At 42.1% G+C, this 20408-nt stretch overlaps 1 protein-coding gene across 1 annotated transcript in view; it reads right to left on the bottom strand.

The window, feature by feature from the left end:
• BCAS3 (BCAS3 microtubule associated cell migration factor) overlaps positions 1–20408 on the bottom strand; it is a 363717-nt gene that overhangs the window by 176435 nt on the left and 166874 nt on the right. Inside the window, exons 22-25 of the mRNA XM_086624898.1 lie at positions 16461–16657; positions 15079–15176; positions 13854–13873; position 13139 (exon numbers count right to left, since the gene is read on the bottom strand). Of these exons, the coding sequence (XP_086481024.1) occupies position 13139; positions 13854–13873; positions 15079–15176; positions 16461–16657 (316 nt within the window). The remainder of the gene's footprint in view (positions 1–13138; positions 13140–13853; positions 13874–15078; positions 15177–16460; positions 16658–20408) is intronic.

Raw genomic sequence — 20408 nt, 5'->3', positions numbered from 1 at the left:
CCCCACTCCTCACCCTGCTATTGTCCCCTGTATCTATTTCCAGGAAGCCATATTCATTAGGGTTAATCTGCCTACTAAATGAATAAACAAAGGATTTCTCTGTCACCGAGAGGCCAGGTGAGCCGATATCATCTTCTAACACAGAAAATCATCCGCACAAATACAGCGCAGGAAATTACCTGCTGCAATCCCACACCTGGGATCGTTTGGCAAGCAGCTTAGAAACGTTGAGTAGATGACTGAAATCAAACTAATTATATGTGATTTTTTTTTTTTTTTTTTTAAATGCAGATCTTCTATCAGCAGAAAAAAGGCCTTTATAAAAACGTGATGCAAAAAGGTCTCAAATGTCTTGGCTTACTACACTTACTAATATTTCAGAAAATTTCCTCATATGAAAACGTTACATGGATTTGTACAATTAAAGAATGCTGCTCACCTATTAATGACAACTACCTACGGCTGCCTCCAGCCGTGCCCACGCTGCTGCGCGCTGCAAAACCACAAAAAGTTTACAAATTGGTGCTGTAAAAATCCAATGAAAGATACAGGAAAAAAAGGATTTAATTGAGCTGCAAGAAATCCTGACATAAATACACCACCTCATACAATAACACAAACCCACGCACATATCTCCTTGCATGGACTTAACTCGAAGCGCTGTTAGTTACTGCGTTTCTGGTGGACATCACAGCAGATAAAGACCTTCAGAAACGTCCTGCATGTTTTGAGAGGATACCTGGAGGATGAGCTTCTCGTGTAGAAGCAGATATTATTATGAGTATGAAGAAAGGTTGAAGGTAATTACCAAAAAACCAAAGATGAGATAGGAAGTGGCGTTCAAATGCTTAGATGGAAGGGTACGAACTTGCACGTGTAGGACCAGAAGAGCCAACACAGGGACTGAGAGCTACAGAAGATGCTGTGACAAAGGACGAAGATGTGCTCCGCAGCTGCGAGTGGGACCGATGGAGATGAGGGGTAATTCTGAGTATCACGGAAACAAGAATGGGAGAGACCACAGGATTCAAGAAAAGGCAGGAGTCACACCTGGAGAGAAACACGTCGGCACGCAAAGCAAAGTTCACAGCTCGGCAATGCTACGGAGGAAGAAAGGCCAGGATTTGAACCAACGGTGCTCCCAAAGCTACCCAGCCAAAGGCTCCCTTCCCTCCTGCAAACACGGATTCTTTTTGATGTTCCTTACACAGCGAGCAAGAAGAGATAAATTAAAATTGAGAACCTAGAGAGGTCTTTGATCCTATTGCCTGGAAATATGTATAAGAATATTTTCTCCAGACGTACTTTTGCTATATATGGAAACCAAATGCTGACTAATCATATAAACCTTATGGTGCCTAAGCACAGCTGTAATCTGCAGCAGAACGCTGTCACAACGGCAAAGGAAAAATGTGGAAAACTAAGAAGTTAGCTGTGGGGCTGAGAAAGAGGAGAAAACGGTGATCAAAGGCACTGGAGGCCAGATTAGACAAGAGGGAGAGCTTCTAGCTGGTTAGCTTTTAAGATACAAGTGACATATTTATGACTTATTCTTGTATTACTGAACTTTAACAGTCCAAGTAACGATTATCCATTTTCCAAGTTTATAGAAAAATGATTCTATAGGAGACCTGCTGACTCAGGGCAGCAGTAATACGATACAAAAGTCTGAATTTTGGTTTATTGGTGTATAGGTAGCACCAGTTGGCAGTGAGGGAGCTATTTAGAGCTGTTCATCGAGACACGTCGTGCGTCTTGGTTGGGAATAGAGCTGCCAGCTGAAGAAGAATGGGTGAGAGTTGTAACCCCCCCGGTTGGCCTTGTGCTTCAGGCACAGACGGATGCACGTACGCGGCATCGGCACTCGCGGTGACCGCCGGGATGCAGTACGGCACACGGCTTGGCAGCAGTTGGGCATCGCTGCTCGAGCGCGGCTGGGGAACACGGAGACTTTTATTTCTATGGGTACTCCTTATCCTCCGAAATTACACCACGGTAATCTGGAGAAATGGAACCAATTTCCCTTTAAGAGGACAAAAACATATGGAATTTGTACATTCTTAAAGGGATTTCAGTTTATGGGAATGGGATTATATCGATCCCCAAACATCAAGATGGAACCTCTTAGAACTTTTTCTTTTAATCGCGCATTCTTGCTGCTAAGACTTTGTGCTGGTGCTTTTACGTTAACAGAAGGTTGTGGAAACACACAAATCCCTTTCGCTAATGACTAAACATCATCAGAGACTGTATACTATCAATAAATCTACTTAAAAACAGGAGTAATGTTCTTGAGTAAATCAACCTTAAGATAAACCTCTACTACTATTTCTTCTTTAAATCGCTTTTTTTGATCAAATCATATTCCTTTAGGACGCATTAGTCATAACGTGAATGAGCACAGTATTTAGGGAGATGGCTCTGCTCCATCTGTGCGAATCCAGAGGTCTTTTCACAGAGTGGTTTGGAAGTCCACGTTTTCTTGGTTACACCCACCATCTGAGGAACATCCCACCAAGCTACCACCGTGACCGCCTTACTCTCGCTTTCCAGTGGCATATTAAAGATATCCACCTAAGTCTCAGAAAACTAATACAGATCATTGCTGTCCACTGTGACGTTCGAAAGCACAGAGCACCCCAGTCAGCATCTATTACTGGAGTTCATCAGTCATTTACTGAGTCCCCAGTACAAGCAATGGGAAAAATATAAACTTGAAGAGCAGCATCAGTTCTTGCCTTTCACTTATCTGAAAGTGCTCATCAGCATGGCATACCTAATTAATGCTTTCAATAGGTGTTAAAAATTCCTAGGCTGTACCGCAGTAAATGCACGATGAACAGGCAAAGGCAAGTGGCTATAGTTTAGAAGCACAAAGGTGAGATAATGGCCTTCCACATCACTGAACTGTCAGCCTCGCTCAGCGTAAAGCACGGCATCTGGAGACTTCAAATCATACAGCCGTTTAAAAATATATAGAATGTTAAATTAAATGACAAACACGGGACATGGCACCTTTTAGAGGCAGAAATGTAAAACCAAAGCATATGTTCTTCAACCGTATTTGCTCCAGGATCAGCAATATTTTTGGAACCTCATTAGTTTCTTGACTTGGTTTTAAACATGGAAGGAGGGATGTACAAGTAAGTTACAGGTCCTCCATGTGATATCCTCAATTATAAGATAATCTTTACTAGCAAAAAAAAAAAAAGAAGGACTGGGTTTGGTGAAGATAACAAGGAAAAACTCCTGCAAGCTGTCTGGGATGAAATTTGCTCTTTATTTTGAGCTCTCAATCTAAGAGGCGCACGTAAATATCTGACTTTCAAATCTACAAACAGATCCTGTGGCCTCTACGTGTGCCGAACTCTCACTGACAGCCCCACGAGTCCCACGTGGATTGCACACGGAAACGGGCACGAGCTCAGCTACCCCGCCGGAGGTGGCACAGCCAGGGCCGAGGAGAAGGTGACAAACCCCACTCCTGAGCATCATTTGGGTACGTCTCCACGGTACTGGAGATCTTCCACTGCCCTCGAGATCCAGCACCCCGGCCTCCCAGTAAAGGTACAGTACGTATCACTGTACTTGAGTCACACTGCATCACGTTAGAGCACGCGTTCAGCACTTCATGGCATGCACAATCTTTCATTCAAGTGTTATTAAAAGGCTATAACTAGGCCAATAAAGCTGAATTTTATTTGTTCGCTCATAGCAATGGGGAAGTGGTGCCTGCTGATGACATTAGACATAACATCATACCCACCATCCAAATTCTTTTTCCGCTACCCGCTATACAAGCGGATCAGTTCAAAGCTGCCCGTTAAACATAGAGCAGAGTAGTGCTGAAAAGCAGTCATGACGGGGTAGAGCTGGCGCTCCTCTATCCTCCTCTTCTCACCCCCCACCAAAAACGATTTTATAGCTTGGAGAATATCTGGTACTGCCTAGCAATCAGCAATTAAAAGTCTCACTGAGCCCTGACGCAGAGCACCTTTAAGCACACGGTTGCACGTTCTCCTGAGAACCCGCTTCAATAAGGATGGATTCTCTTTCTTCACAGGCACTGGAAGAACAGTACCAACCTACAAGCCAACCACAGTATAATTTTTTTTTTTTTTTTTTTTTTCTGCAAGCTAGATTCCCAAAGTTTGTCACATGTTTGGCTGGAGAGAAAGGAAAAGGCATCAGTAAAACTTTGAAATAAAACCATGAAATAGTGAAGCGCTGCTTGCAGTTTAGCTTATTGCGCATGAAAGTTTAAACTTTGCTTTCAACCTCGGTTTTCCAAACATGCTGTCATCCACCATAAAATGGGTTAAAAATAAGAGAAAGCAAAGATGAAATGTAAATGATTTAAATGCATGCATATGTTCTTTTGTAAAATGCATACTGCATCTGCAAGGTTTTTCCTCATATTTTGGACACAAATCAAGGGGGAAATGGTTCGCTTATGATATAGTGAATTTTTTATTTAACTTCAGTGGTAAAATGTACTTCCATGTAAGTGTTTCACTGTATACGGTTTGTTCCTGTTGTTTTGGGTTTTTTTTTAAAGCTTAAATAGAAACACCAAAACCAAAAGACTAACACAGACTATTTCTTTTCTCTCCAAATTCTTTCACTCCAACTTTCTGTTTGTTAAAAAAAATCCACTAGCAACACAAACAACCTTGCAGATGATCTATGGTCAGCTACTATATTTGACATTCTATCACAAATACGTTCAGAGAATGTTATGCTTATTTTTAAAATATACTTTAAATGATGTTCAAATGGTGGAACATTCAGTGCTTTGCTCAGCATTCACGCTGTAAACAAAGGTGAAAGTCTGAAGAGGTAATTTTTCAATTAATGCAAATTCAGTTAGGGGAAATTGTCCGGGTAGCAAAGAGGTAGCAAGATCTTTACTAAATCAGGGGTTTCTACTGCTTTTTTGTATCAAGGCAAAAATACATATGCGCTGTATTTCCAGAGGTCTCCTCTCCTGAAGTGGTACAGTCAGGACTTTTTGTAGGGTCCCAACATTAAAGAGGTTACGAAGTATGGCGTTCCCGGTTCCTGCACTGCACTTCTCACGTTAACACCACCATAACTTGGGAGCAAAGGAAAAGCAACGCGAAAGATGACGACGGAGCCGCTCACCAAAACTAATCCTCCAACCCAACCAGATACTCAGGAGCGAGCGCTTGGCCGCTGTGCCAGAGCCTCGCGAGTTCCATGAATTATCCAGAAATACAGGTGGGTCGTGCGCAGCCGGAGCCAGCTGCCCCTGGGACAAACGCCCAGGCACGGGAGCGCGCGGGTCCCGCTCGCTCCGAGCAGCTGCGAGCTCCGGGGAAAGCAGCTGCGCCGGCCGCCCCGCAGGCATTCCGCATGGCGCAGCCGGCACAACAGGCACAAACGGCTGCCCGCTGTTCCTGGAGGGAAACATCAGGCAAGAGAGACTTGGCAAGCCCGGGATTTCAGCAGAGGAGGGTCTGCGCCCCGCTCGACCCGAGGACGTGGGATTTTTGATACGACAATTACAATCGCGGAGCTTATAAAATATATTTGGAAAGGCTTTGGTGCTGGTTTTGGGATAGCGTAGGAAGGCCCCAGGAATCCACTCCGAGGCCTTAAATCTGTGGCCAAACTCCAGCAAAAGCCGGACGTTAGTCGTATTTCCACCTTTTCCTTTCCCCTGCTCTTGCTCCGTTCTCAAGGACCGCGCGGTAAGCGAAGGGCGGCCTCGGGGCAGCGGAGGCTCGCATCCCGCTTCTCTCATCTGCCGAAATCCCGCGCTAATGATGGGAATAATCCCAAGTCTGCTTTCTGTCATTCACTGACTGCGACCTGCTCGTTTTCACCTTCACCAAGGGAACAGCACCAGAAGGTCTCTGTACGTGGAGCACTCGGCTTGATGTGCTCCCTCTGAGACTCCGCGTTCTTTTTGGAAGAAGGGGAGCCCCAGGTGGGCTGTCCCCAGCAGCGGGTGAGACCGTAAGAGATCTCCCATTTGCAGAGCCCCCACGGCTGGAGGCACCTCCAGAGACAGGAGAACTGGTTGAGGAGGAGGATGGTGACAAACAGGGGCTCCTTTCACCCCGCGCTCCCCTTCCCAGCTCGCCCCACGTGCCGGCTGCTCTTTGCTGGCACCGGCTTTGGCTTCTTGTAGCACTCCCCCCATAGGTAGAGCACTAACCAGCAACCAATTTAGCTTTGTTTCTAATAAAAAGTGAAAATTAAAGGCAGTGCAAGCAGCAGATAAAGCACTACTAAAAACTGGCTGGGATCGTGCCAGGGATGGAGCCCAAGGCAGGAGGAGGAGCCCAGAAAACCACGAGGCAATGGGTATTTCACAGCATCGGATAATTAAGAAAAACAAAATATTTTCCATCTGTTTTTTTACCCCTTACGTCACTGAGGCAATAAAATATATACAAGTAAGTACCAACAGACTATATTTCAACTTAGACATAAATATTTATTTCCAGTAGAGAACACCCTTACTTCAGCAAGGAGAAGACAGGGTGAGGAGGCTGTGATTGTAACACCCTCAAAGTACTAAATTCCACCTTAAAATGCCTGGCTGATTTATCATGCTAAATAGCTCAGTTTCATAGGGTATATAGCTAAACCCACGCTTCCGCTCACTCATCCATGTGACAATCTAATGAACAGTAGCTAAAACCTGCTGATTTTGGATTAACAACGGTGAAAATAGGTGCATATGCTGACATTACGTTAAGACACACACCTATGGGGACTGATGCTCTTGTTTAAAGATATTTCAGTATTGATACATCTACAGCCTGTGTAGAGTCTTTCCACCACGAGCAGCAGGTTGCACCAGATGAACTCTGAAATCAGACGTTAAACCCCTGGTGACTTACAAAAGAATAAGTTTTTGTGGCTCTGGAAATATTTAGAGGTGTCAAACGCCTTATTACATAGTAAAGTATTACCCACAAACCAATATATTATCTGTAGAATGAGGAAATACAAGTAAGAAGAAAATTAGAGATTCATATGGAGAGTAGTTTCTGGTATGACACTGGTGGCCAACACGCATGTTGTGCAGCTGAGAGCTCAACGGCTGCACAGTAAACCAGTGGCTGATAACTCCATCCTCAGTTTCTCCCTCCTTTTTGTGCAGAATGTTTTGATTTAAAATACAGCACTATTTACGAAAAAAGGAAAAAAAAAATCACAAACAAGCCTCCATACTTATTTTTAAAAGCTATTTTTGCCATCTAATGAAGAGGAGAATAAAAAAAAAAATTAGGATTCACTATGAAATGAGGTGACATTGCTTAGCAGCTGCCACATCACTTTCAAATGTTCTTGCAAAAACTAAACCCAAACCCCATTCTCTGAGACTGCTCCATGCCCACTTTTACATCTACAAATTTAATCACTCTAAAGAGGCCATCAAAACCTATAGTATTCAGGTAGTTGCTGCGTTCCAGCGACACGGACATTGAGCCTTTCTGGGTATTTTACAGGCAGGAAGAAGCTGAAAGACAAAAGGAAGAGTCTGCAGAGCCCTGAGGACAAGAGCTGATGCTCTGGAACAGTTCCTGAAAGCAGGGGAGGACAAGTTGGAAGATCTCAAGAGGACCAGAACCAGCAAGCACACCTGATGATTAAAAACCTAATGTCATCATTCGCAGATGGATGTTCAAACACTCTTCTTTTAACTTGCACATCTAATACCATTTTAAGAACGTTTCAAACAGTCTAGATTAATAGGTGAGCTTAGAACATATTACAAACTTATAAAAAAATCAAGATTTGTAAAATGACTCCTTTAAGCCCTGTATAAAAAGCGCAGAAACGTCAATGAACATGCTTCTCTGCAAATACTGTACGGTGTGTTATTTCTGTGCAATCTATAAAAACACAAGTACAGACACTGAGGTTTCTGGATCTCTTGTAAGTTTAACAGTAGCTAGGAGCTCTTAGATCTCAAGCTATAATAAATATTGTATCCTACAGGAGCCCATCGGGAATCTCAGCTCATGTGTTGCTCCATGGAAGATTGTGGTGTCAGATATGATTAGAATCAACACTTTCCACTTATTCAGAGCTTTAAAGCTACCTACACAGATTAACAACCGTTCATGAAAGACAATTAAGGGGTACGTATGACAACCTTATACCCAGAATGAGTTTGCATTAGCTACTGATACACAAACAGCTATTGTGCAGGCTGGATGTTTTCTCCCCGTAAATAAACAGAGGGTGTTTATATGCCTAGACCAGACCATGCTCTCGCACAGTGCTGTTTTTCAGCTGACAAACCATTACATGAACTGAAGGTGGCTTCCCCAACTGAAAGTTAGGATGTAACCCTTAAGCAATAAGCCACTCCGCTGTCTGCATTAATGGACCACTGGTACACGCATCAGGCGGGTTGTGTGACACGAGAACAACTGTCTTTGAGCAACAGACGACTGCACTGATGACCATTAACGAGGGCCCTGGAGCCCTCACTGCAAGTTATCTTCATAAATGAAGAAAAATCCCATTACCTTGTATTTGGTTATTATGTTGGTTAGGTTACAGTTATGCTTTCATCTAGCGATGACATCAACGTGGAAATTGTCGGGTTTCTTGTTTGACAAAGTCCCCTGTAAACTATCAAAAAATCCCATCAGCAAGGCGAACAAGGTGATCAGCCTTTGGGGGATTAACCATCTTGAGTAACTCAACTTGCTTAAAGTCAAATTGAGCCTAACACAGCAGTGTCTAGAAATTGTTGATTTTTGATCCCCGCTTGCCATCTGTGAACTAACTTGCACGTCACACTATATTTTTTAAGCTGATGCACACTTAGGTGTCGAAGCACAACCATCTCAGAAGAGAGGAACTGCTTCGATTGCTTCGAGCCTCCCCAGCTAAACCAAAGGCAAAGTGGGATGAGGAACAACAGCCTCTGTCACTAGCAGGGTAACAGCTACCCCACATCACCCCGTTATGCTGCGCAGAGCGAGTTCCTGTCTCCAGAACTGACAGGCTAACCCACTCACAACAACATAGTTAGGCAAAAATAAATCAGTATATAATGACTCTGCTGCAGTTCAGTCACTGTTCCCATGCTTGTCCTCTCCAGTATACTTCTCCTGCCTACGGAAAACACCCACCAGTGTTCCAAGACATTAATGCTACTCCATGTATCCCTGCAGCTGAGTCTTTTCCCAAGCCAGGCAATGATCCAGCAGCAAGTGCCCAGTCAGTAGTGTCAGGTCATTTTAATTTCTCTTCACATCTCCATAGTCTATAGGGCATAGCTGTTTCTAGATGTAATCATGTATACTGCACTGGCATCTTGGAGCTTGTTGAAGTCAGTTCTGTCTTAAGGCTCTCTTCAAAAATCATCAGATAGCATTTTCTCAAATTAGATGAATTAAATCAAGTTGAAAAAATTCTAAGTACCAGAATTTTGTGTTACGCAGCTCATGCGCACACACACATTTAACACAGAGAAACAGGATGGAGAGTGCATGAGCACACACAGGGGTGTGCTCTGGCACCAAGAAAACAAAAATACCTGGTATGCCCCACATGATGTCACTATTCTAGGAATAACACGTAAAACGTCTTTCAGATAAGTAACATAAGTGTTTTAGATAGACATGATATTAACAGAATTGGCTCAGAAGTTATTCCAGGAAAGAACCATAAGGTAAACTCTTTTATATTTAAATTTCTGCCATTTAGATTTGAATTTAAAATTCTGACAGAACGCAGAAGGACTAAACAAGCAGAGCTGGGTACGTGTTTTTGCTGTTACTGAACAGGTGATGCCCTCTGAGAACAGTTTGTTATATGACCGTGATTAAAACCTCTCAACTGCTGTGAAGAACAGACCAAGGGCCAAATCAGGACCTTCCCTGGCTTCAAAGCTCGGCATTATACTCGGAGGATCTGAGCACAATCTCTATCTGCAACAACAAACTACCTTTATACCAGCCAGGTAATTACAGGTTCAGGTCAAGGACTCCAGACCGTATCGATTCCACCTCCCGGCACGAAGGACCCTCCAGCGCCGGCCGGCTCCGCTCAAGCGGGGCGGCTCGAGTATCCGTGACGCCAGGACTCCCCGGCTCTACCAGTGCCCGTAACGGGAAACCAGCGCCCGCTCAGGCCTGGCAGCTATTGCCTGTGGCAGTAAGGACAGCCTGGGAATTCGTAACGGTGGGGACTTCATCTGCCAGCTGCATTCACACATCTTTACTACCTGAATAACTGATCTCCGCCACTCCAAGGCAGCACTTTCTGGCGTACAGCATTTGGGAATAAATATTTGATCGCGCATACAACAGAAAAGAGCTCAGATGGTTTAAGGTGTGACAGCAGAAGTGTTTATTAAATTCCAAGTGAGAGCATTGCTGGACAGTAAAAATCTGTCCCACGGTCCCTATCTCACAGGTGTGGTGACAAACAATAAAGGACCCTTCACAGGGAGCAGGGAGGGAGGGAGTTTGCCTCCCTCCCCCACAAAACCCAAGTCGATTCTTCTGTTCATTAAACTCTCTGCAGGCAACGAGCTACCTGCCCATGACCAGCCAGTCACACACAAAAGAGAGGGAAGTACTAAATTACAAGCCAATTTTAAGTGGGCATTGATTGAAGTAACCAGAAGAGAGCTCAGTATTGTCAGAGTTTCATGCAACAGTAATAAACAATCTTCATTAAAAAATGATGCGTGCAGCCCTAAGCAGCACAGCACATGCTGGGGTTTACAAAGAACATAAAAGTTCTCCCCGCCCCACACACCATCAAAGAGAAAAAAAAACGCTCAGGATCTTTTTCTTCTACAATTTAATTTGACTCATTAAAATCCTTCCCACTCCAACTTCTGTATCCCTCTTAAGCAAGAAAGAAATGGAGATGATCTCCACGTAGGGCTGATGAAAAACAGAGAGCAGACAACTTCTTCGTCAACGCTTTCCTACTCTGCTGACAATGCCACAAAACCATTACTCAACTGATGGATAAGTGTCAAAACCCTCTTTGTATGAGGGAATAAACAAGGCTTTTCATAAACACACACACTTTTTTTAACTGTGCAGGACTGAATTAACAGCTACGACTGCGCATACCTGAGTACCTGAGCCCTTCCACACATTTGTTCCAGTTTAAGGGAAACGATTGGCCTTACGGACTCGACGCAGCTGTGCGATCAAATTCCCCGTCATCAGGAATTGCTGCAAAGGCCCTTCTCCAGAGGTTTTCTCTTTCTGAAAGTTCAGAGCTGTTGCTTCACAGAGATACCCGAACCTTCCTACACTTTAATTTCAGCATTATTTAGGAGCAGTGGTGTTCTATCAGGTTTGATTTTTCAGGCATGTAACATTTATGATTCTATATATGACATGCATCATTCATCCATAGGTTATAGTGTACAAATCCAGAGAGGTGCCTGGAAATATTCCATTACACGTGTAGCCTATGCTTATATTTTCTAGATTAGCCTCCATCATCCTGCAGATATCCTCAGCTAATCGAAAAATCATATCTAAAGCTAGTCACATCAAAGAAAGGAACAGTATTCAATGTATACAGGTAAAGTTTTCAAGTCATGCCTGTAGGTTGGTCTTCTGAAATAGAGCCAACTCGTTCTGCAAGAACTATTATTTAGTTTTTATTTATTTTATTCATTTTTATTTATTTTTTTGTCACACTACAGATTTCTGTCTTAGGGCTGGTTGGTTTGGTTGTGTAAAGATCATGACTTTCAGCTGCAGCACCTCTTGCAGACAGGGCACTTGTGAGGTTTCTCCTCCATCTCTGGTGTCTAATTAAGCCTTAAACGTAACCTGACTTACTAAGACTTTCCTCACCTTTTTTAAACCCCATGCAACCAGCTGACAGCCTCAGCACTTCTTTGGCAAGGACAGACACACAGACACACAAGCACACACGCCTGCTTGCTACACACAGTGTGCAGTTACTATGTGCACAGTAGAGGTTCTTTTGCTGCATTATTATTCAAGGCTTCCTGCTTTACACAGCTTTCAACTCCGTGGTGTCCCTTTAACATTTCTAACTGCCAATCTGGAATAGCATCTGGAATTACAGTGCATTTAATCCTTCAGGGTACATTCTCTCTACGATGCATATAACTAAAATGCGTGCATTGAGGGACAAATGTCCAGTAGCTTTAGGTAACTAGATTTTTGCAAACTTTTCTTAAAGATTCAATTTAAAACAAAAAAAAAAACAACAAAGAAGAATATCTTTGCAGAATTTTAAGTCGAGATAATCATATTGAAATATGCACTTTTTAAAAATTTATCCAAGTAATATTTACAGATACTGCCACCCACCTTGAAAACGCTATTGCAAATTTTCATGACTGATTTTCATGTATGAGAGTTTTGTGCTTTTTAAACGCAGATTTTTGCAAACAATCTTGTGAGAAAATATTGTCATTAGTATACCACAGTTTTACAGACATGTGAAAATCATGATAAAAACCTACACGAATGTCTTATTCAACACAACAACGGAGTTGTCACCAACAAGGGAGATGGAAGGAAGCTATCAAGAATGGTGGAGGAATAATGGAAGATGATAAAAACGTACTTGAAATCTTTCGATAGGAAGAACAAGCGATGGAGTTAGATAAGAGAGGCGCCACGCTGGTTGCATCTCTAAGCAACAGGCAATCAAACAGCCAGATAAGCATCTTCATAAAGTGCAACAGACTCAAATGCATGGGTCATAACTGAAGAATCACTTCCTGGTTCAGCTTAGATAGTAAAAATTTATGATCTACTTAAAAAAATCCTTCAAACTTAAAAACGTATTTTCCAATAAATTTGTTCTCCATAAAGAACGTAAGCCATGTAGGGCATGCATCAGTAACAGCAGGAAATGAGAATACTTACAGTAGTGGACTGTAACACAAAAAATGCAGCGTTGTCCACAAACAGCATTTAAAATAAAATCTTTATATTCAGAGCTGAGCTTAATGTAATTTTCTGCACATCTCAAAGGTGGGAAGAAAGGAAGGTAAGCATAAAACACTCCTCTTCCCTTTGCTGGGTGCTGTTATAAGAATAGTACGTGTTTTTTCCATGTGTCTCCCTTACTTTGTAACACAAGCCCCACTCCTGTACCATCACACATAATCTGGCATACCCACCCTAAATCTGGACGAATAATTTTCGTATGGGAAAGAACAGGGATTGCGCAATATGAAAACTGCAAATAGATGGTAAAGTCCCTGAATCAAAAATCAATTCAAATCCAAACTGTCTGGCAGGGAAGTTAAATAACATACTGCTATCACCATGTCCCTAACAAAATTCATGTATTGTTTAGAAGAAACTTATGAGGTGTTACAACACAACTGAGTCACTGCTGCACAGTAAATATATTTTCTGTGTCGTAACAATGTATACAATTGACTTTGGCAATTTTAATACGGACACACATGTTAAAGGCATTACCAAGAGAGCCTCATCACGTTCACATGAGCCATTTCATCCATGCTACAGGAAAGGCTGTTTAGCACGGAAGAGGGATGGTCCTCCCTGGTTCATTGTTGCTGTCCTGGATGGAATAACGCAGTTCTAGAACGCGTTACGGCTGCAGAACAGTTGTATTTCAGAATGAACACGCATCCCTGCTACAGGTAATAGAGCTGCTGCGTTGAGACACAAGAGGGGAAAACCCAACCCCGATAACCCAGGTATCTCTCCCTGTATCAGCTGGCACAGTCGTCCTGGTACTGAAGAACAGCTATGCCATTAATCACCCGAATCTGAAGTGTCAGATAGACAGAAGTGCTCCTATGATTCAAGCCTGTAACCTTTTCAGGGTAATGGCACAGATGAACTAGTCCAAAAAATCATAACTGATGCATTTATGTTTTCTTCTGTATCGAACAATTATTGTCAAAATTACTTTGTCATGTACTAAAGCGAATAAAACTCTTTAAAACATTAAATAACCAGCATCAGATGTTTGTCTGAGCTCAACGTGAATTAATTTAACAAGTTTTAAATATTTGAAAATGGAATTTATAATGGAAATACTCAATACCCAAAGTAAATGTAGTTATTATTGAACTTGATTATAAACACATCTAAGAAATACCCTGTAATACTCAAATAAATTAATCTGGCAAACAATGCAATATCTTGGACTCAGAGTTTATATCAATAGCAAACAGAGCCTGGAACAGGAGCTTTTATTTTAACTCTCTTTAAAACAACCTTCAGAAAGCAGTTTCTCGATGTGTTACAGTCTCTTTTTACAGTTTAACCTCAATCCAATCAGCAGTCTCCAGGGATTTTCAAATCGCTAAAGATTAAAATCCTCTCCGACTTGACTGTTTGACTAATGCTGTGTGTTTAATAATTCTACTTGTGAGAGATTTTATTTGACAAAATCCTGCTGTGTGGACCCTTCAGATGCTATACAGCTGCATTGAATATGAAGCCCTGCTGCCCTTGTTTCTTTATACAGACTGTACCCCACCACTGAGAAAAAAAGAGGAAAATTTTATAGTACATATATTACTATGTTGATATTAACATAACCACCGTAGTATTAAATTTACATGCTCTTTTAGAGCAGAGTAGTGAAAACGTGCCCATTACACAAACATTAGATAAACTGTCCTGTTGTCTTGACTGTTCACAGAAATCAATTACATTTATGATTACATTTCAATGAAAGCTATTTTATAAATGAAACGGAACTGTAATATTCTATGCTTTAGGCATTCCTTAATAAGCATTTCAGTGTTAGTATTTGCAAACATTCTGCTTTTTAGTTTAGGCAGATTTTAGCATTCTATAGCTCATGTTAAAGTTAACGCAAATATTGGGGTCGTATCTTACCATAATGCTGTGACTTCAGATTTGAGTGGTAAGAGGGGAAAAAAAAAAGTCATCGTTATGGTAGCTTTCAGTAAGTATTTGTGTAGGACAGCACTTACCCTCTTGTGCAGCTGAAAATGATGATATCCTTAAGTATATAGCTATGGTTGGTAAACATGTTATCAGACCAAAAAAAAAGATAAGATTGATGAATTCCGTGAATAGCAAAGAAAACATGAAAACAACATGCTTCTACCTGAGGTAGCATCAATCACTGTTGAAACTCCTCTGCGATCAGAAACTGGACGTGACGACCCCGGCATGCTAACAGGTTCTGAGCGAACGGGCTGGATCCTAAATAATAAGTTATAGTTACCACCTGTGCCAAAACCATCGCACATGAGGGCTGTAATTAAGTCACAAACCTGAATCAGCTGAACCAAACAAGCAACTATTCATTTTTAAATCAGTCAACTGTTGAAAACTTTCGTTTTCCTTTGCTTTGTGGAGCCAAGATCTGGATAATCCACCCAGAGACGGATCGAGACTCTACACAAAGTGGGTATCCCCAAACTGTGTCTCAGATGAGAGCTCTCAGAAAGCCTCGAAGGAAAAAGCTCACTGAACTGGTTAAAGAGCTTCCATCGCCCTCCTGAAGAGCAGCACTTCCTTTGTCAGTTTAGGAGAAGACATTCATAATTGTCTATTCCTTTCGTGACACATATCTATATTCATTTTTCAAAAATTTCTGCTTTCTTTCTGCATACGTATACATACATACAATTGAAAAAATGATATATTTGACAACTATAACCTTACTTGTGGGAGTAAATACATGCAAGGAGAAATTGCACATTTCAAAACCATGTATTTTCAGTCCAAGGACAATCTGCCCAGTTTTAATGGGATTAGTCATATTATCCATCTCCCTCGTTAAACTCCTAAGAGTTTCAGACAGAGTCCCAAACAATCCAAGTCCACACCACAGAACTCTGGACTTCAAATCACATGCAGAATCAGAAGCATGGAAAATTGTTAAATTCTGAGAGTTACTGGACAGGACACAGAAACACATGGTGCACAAAATCTTACCACACTTACCTTTGCTCTCCTTCCTTCCCTTCCCTAGGCCCACCCTCTGTCCCCCAATTCCAAACCAGCCAATCTCCAAAACCAGATGAATTAAATACAAGAAAAAGATTTACAAGGAAGGAACCAAAGGAGGGGGGCGGGGGGAACGGAAAAAATATTCCAGAAGTTCACTTACTGTTCCAACACACTGACCGCTTCACAGTCAGCATCTAAATCTATGGCATAAAGCTCCCACTCATGTCTGAGAAAATGAATTTATTAAGCAATGCAGAAACTCTGAAAGCCAAGAGGATGCTGAGCAAAGCCACTGGACTTTGTTCTGCCTCTCCCTGTCACCTGCACAAGAAGGGGCAGCAGAGGGGAATCCAAGCTGCTTGGCCTGGATGAATTTTTGTTGTTGCAGAGTCACACGCTCTTCCAAGACTCTCATCTGGGCGAGCTTGATGAAAACTATTACACGTTCTACACAGATGGCCTCATTTAAGCACGAGGCAAGTTATTCACACAATAAACGTGAAACAGCTTGGAAACGGATTTTATTTTTACCTGAGACTGTTGAGATCAAGATCATCTGTATCAAAGTCCAGAAGAGGCTGCGGGGTATCACTGGGACCGTGCGACTGCAGCACGGACGAACTGGATGAGATGACGGTAGTTTGGCCGGAGGGATGGATTGTTTTGAACTGGAACTGTGGGCCCATCCACAGGCGCCGATGAGGTCCGGTGTGAGTCACTATTTCGACCTGTGGGAAGAAGGGGAAACGCTTAACAAAAACTTGCAAAATACTGAATGGCCCCTTCAACACGCCGAACCCCCAGAATCCCGCTGTTCTCAAGCAAAAGGAGTGTTTTGTGCCATCGGTTTGGAGAAACGCTGAACAAGGGAAAATTCGGAACGCTTTTGCTAGGGAGCAATGCACTAGCCAAAGCCAAGAGCTGCTTGTGGAGCCTTGAAAGCTCTTGAACCGCCAGCTTGAGGACACTGCACCCAGTTCTTCATCTGTTCATAGAATCATAGAATGGTTTGGGTTGGAAGGGACTTCAAAGATCATCTAGTTCCAACCCCCCTGCCATGGGCAGGGACACCCTCCACTACACCAGGTTGCCCAAAGCCTCATCCAACCTGGCCTTGAACACTTCCAGGGATGGGGCAGCCACAACTTCTCTGGGCAACCTGTGCCAGTGCCTCACCGCCCTCAGAGTGAAAAATTTCATACATTTCATAGATTTCATAGATTTCTAGGTTAGAAAAGACCTTAGAGATCATCGAGTACAACCGTCCCTAATCCCCATTAAACCATATCCCTAAGTAGATCATCCATCCGAATTTCTTCCTTAGGTCCAATCTAAATCTCCCCTCTTTCAGTTTAAAGCCATTTCCCTTTGTCCTGTCACTACACACCCTTGTAAAAAGTCCCTCTCCAGCTTTCCTGTAGGCCCCCTGTAAGTACTGGAAGGCTGCAACAAGATCACCCTGGAGCCTTCTCTTCCCCAGGCTGAACAGCCCCAACTCTCTCAGCCTGTCTCCAGAGCAGAGGTTCCGAAGACCAACAGTCCATCCCGGCTATCGCTTCCCCTGACCCCGTTCGTTCCTCCCCTTACCATTATGAAACGCACGCTGCGACTTCAACGCTAAAACTCTACTCTTGTTGTGGCAACCAACAGGAGAACACGCTTCTGTCCGCATCGACACGGAGCAGACAGAGGAAGGGGAAAAGTGTCCCCCCCCCCAGATAACCTCAATCCTGCCCACGTGCCAGAAGCAAGCTGTTACAGCTTTGTTACGGCTGCGTTCTCCACGTTCACACGTTAAGCAGCGCTGCTCCGCACGCGTATAGCGCGAACCGCGTTTCAAACGGAAGCTCGTAATTGCACTTGGCATATCCAAGGACACCACTGGCAGAGACCATCTTGCTGGAAAGCAGCGAGACTGGTAACAGAGCGCGACGTGAAGCGTGCTGTGAGATGCCGAACGGCCCGGGTCACACTCCTTGCTATGCAGATGGAATACAAACATGCACGTGCAACACACGGAGCTTAGAAGGGCAGCTACACACACACACATATATTCATTTAAGCAAAATTCCAACACTTAAAATAGAAGGGTGTTTGGTCCCAATTTGCAACCACATATACGTGAAACAATAGGTGTACATGAGATATGTATCTGTAGGTATGTTTATGTGTAGATACACACAGACACAGAAGCTTCTCAATTCCATGTTTCCCTGCCCATAGCAGGGGGGTTGGAACTAGATGATCTTTGAGGTCCCTTCCAACCCAAACCATTCCATGATTCTATGATTCTATGTCCACTTGCAAAACGCACAGAGAATACAGACAGCGAGTCTAAAAACCAACAATTTCAAATATTCAGACTCTGCTCTAAGTATTGGCTCCCAGTGAGAGTCTAAACACGAACTTTTGAAAAATACATTATTTCAGTAAATGAAGCATCTGAAATATTTAAAAAATGTCTTTTCACACTGATGACTATAAACCTGATGAGTACCGATTCTGGCAAACTCTCAAATAAGCCAACTACAGGAATGCAACCAACCACGAAAATTTAACACGGTAACGTTGTTGGAAACGTATACCATCAGGAAAATTCGGCCTGTAAATACAAGGGTAAACAAAGCATAAGTTTTCTGCAGTATAATTTTGAAAATCAAGAAGAGGCTTTAAAGATCAGAAAAAGGAAATATGAAAGGAAAACATTATGCTCTAGCAAACTCATACTTTTAAGATAACAAAAATAGACTCTTAAATTCCGACCGATTTCTGCTAAAACAATGATCAGCTTCACAGCAAATATGCAATTTAGCAAGGGAATGAATGAAAACATATTTTTGTGTATATATATGACTTAGATGTGTACTAGTAGCAACTCTCAGCTCTTCGAGAAGCAATTTTAAACACTGGACAGTGTTCTAGGTTCTCTGCTAACGTGAGACAACAAACGCACAGCCTGTTTAGCACCATTTCCATCTTTGCCTTTATCCCAGCGTAACTCGGATCGACCGTAGACGTTTCTGAGGCAAGTAGCTTTTATGTAGCAGTGTAAATTAGGCCACAGATAAAGTAATCTGTGTATTTTAAGCTTGAAACCATCAGTGTCACAGAGCCGAGAGGTAAACAGATGCCTTTGCAATTTTACTGAGGCTACGGCCAGATGTTCCTATTCACTCTCCTGTTGTGTGCAGGACAAACATATTGTATCTACTTCACACTGACAGCACACATTACCCACTGTTCTAATTGAAAAGTTGAAGTGAAGGGCAGTGTTTTTTCACTGCATGCTGTTACTGTTGATAACAACACTTTAATTTTGAAAAACATACTTGCACTTTAGGCTTAATCTAAAGTGGCTTGCTTAGAGAACGCTAGCGTCTTCGTGCTCAAAAGAGCTATCATCACTCTTTTCACTTGGCAAAAACTGAACATTCCAGAAGCATTCTCTGAGTTATCTGTGTTCTGTGACATCACTTAGGATGATTTTTTTTTTCCTTATAAATATATTTACTCTTCTAGAGGGACAGATGAGATGAAGTTGAAGCAGTCCTAAATTCCTACAACATTTTATATCTTCCGAGAATCAGTAAGTAATAAACTATATTATATAGTTATATATATTTTATATATATTTATATATTTTATATATATTATATATTATTTATTATAATTTATTATATATAATTTATTATATATAATATTTATTTAAAATATTACTGAAGTAATAAACCCACCTCTACGATGTAGGTTTACCTTACTCTCTTTCTCCCAAGGTTGCCCACCACACCAGAAAATCACTAGAACAGTAAAATAAGCTGAACTATCCAAAGAGTACCGGAGAGGACAGGTGGAAAACTACAGGTGAAATCTTGGCCCCAGTGAGCTCAGTGATAAAATGCCTGTTGGCTACACTGATGGAGTAGTTTCACCACCTGTATGCTCTGACAAATTAGAGGCAGCATAAGCAAATAAGATACACCCATGTGCAGCCACTTTGGACAACGTGGGCCAGGTAAGTGGATTCACATGAATAGATTCCCCGATGAATGCCAGCCCCGGAACCGGTACATGTGGAAACCTAACTTCTCATTTTAGGAAAACGCTGTGTATGATTTATTCACCAGTGGGAGAAGTAAATCACATCCATGAATATTTCACATTTATGTCATACACCCCAGCAACACATTTAATGCATCATTCCCATAACAACATTGTTCTTAAACCAAAGGAAACCCACCTAATCTGTCAGGATGAACTCCATGTATCAGGTACCCTGTAATTGCTTTGGTAAACCCAGAGCATTTGTAAATTTTATTTATTTATTTAACTCTAACCTTTTATTTTAACAGGAACTAATTCTCAGTGTATTATTCATGACCTACGTTCTTAAACTGAAGTTATGTTTTGAGTCAAAGAGCCAAGTACGTACTGAGTTCTTAAAGAGAAGCTTCATTGACTGAAAAGAAGCGAGAATGGATA

This window comes from Tauraco erythrolophus, chromosome 21 (genome assembly GCF_009769465.1).
Source record: "Tauraco erythrolophus isolate bTauEry1 chromosome 21, bTauEry1.pri, whole genome shotgun sequence".
NCBI lineage: Eukaryota > Metazoa > Chordata > Aves > Musophagiformes > Musophagidae > Tauraco > Tauraco erythrolophus.
Note: the sequence above shows the minus strand (reverse complement) of the source record. Positions and strands in the feature narration are given on the sequence as shown.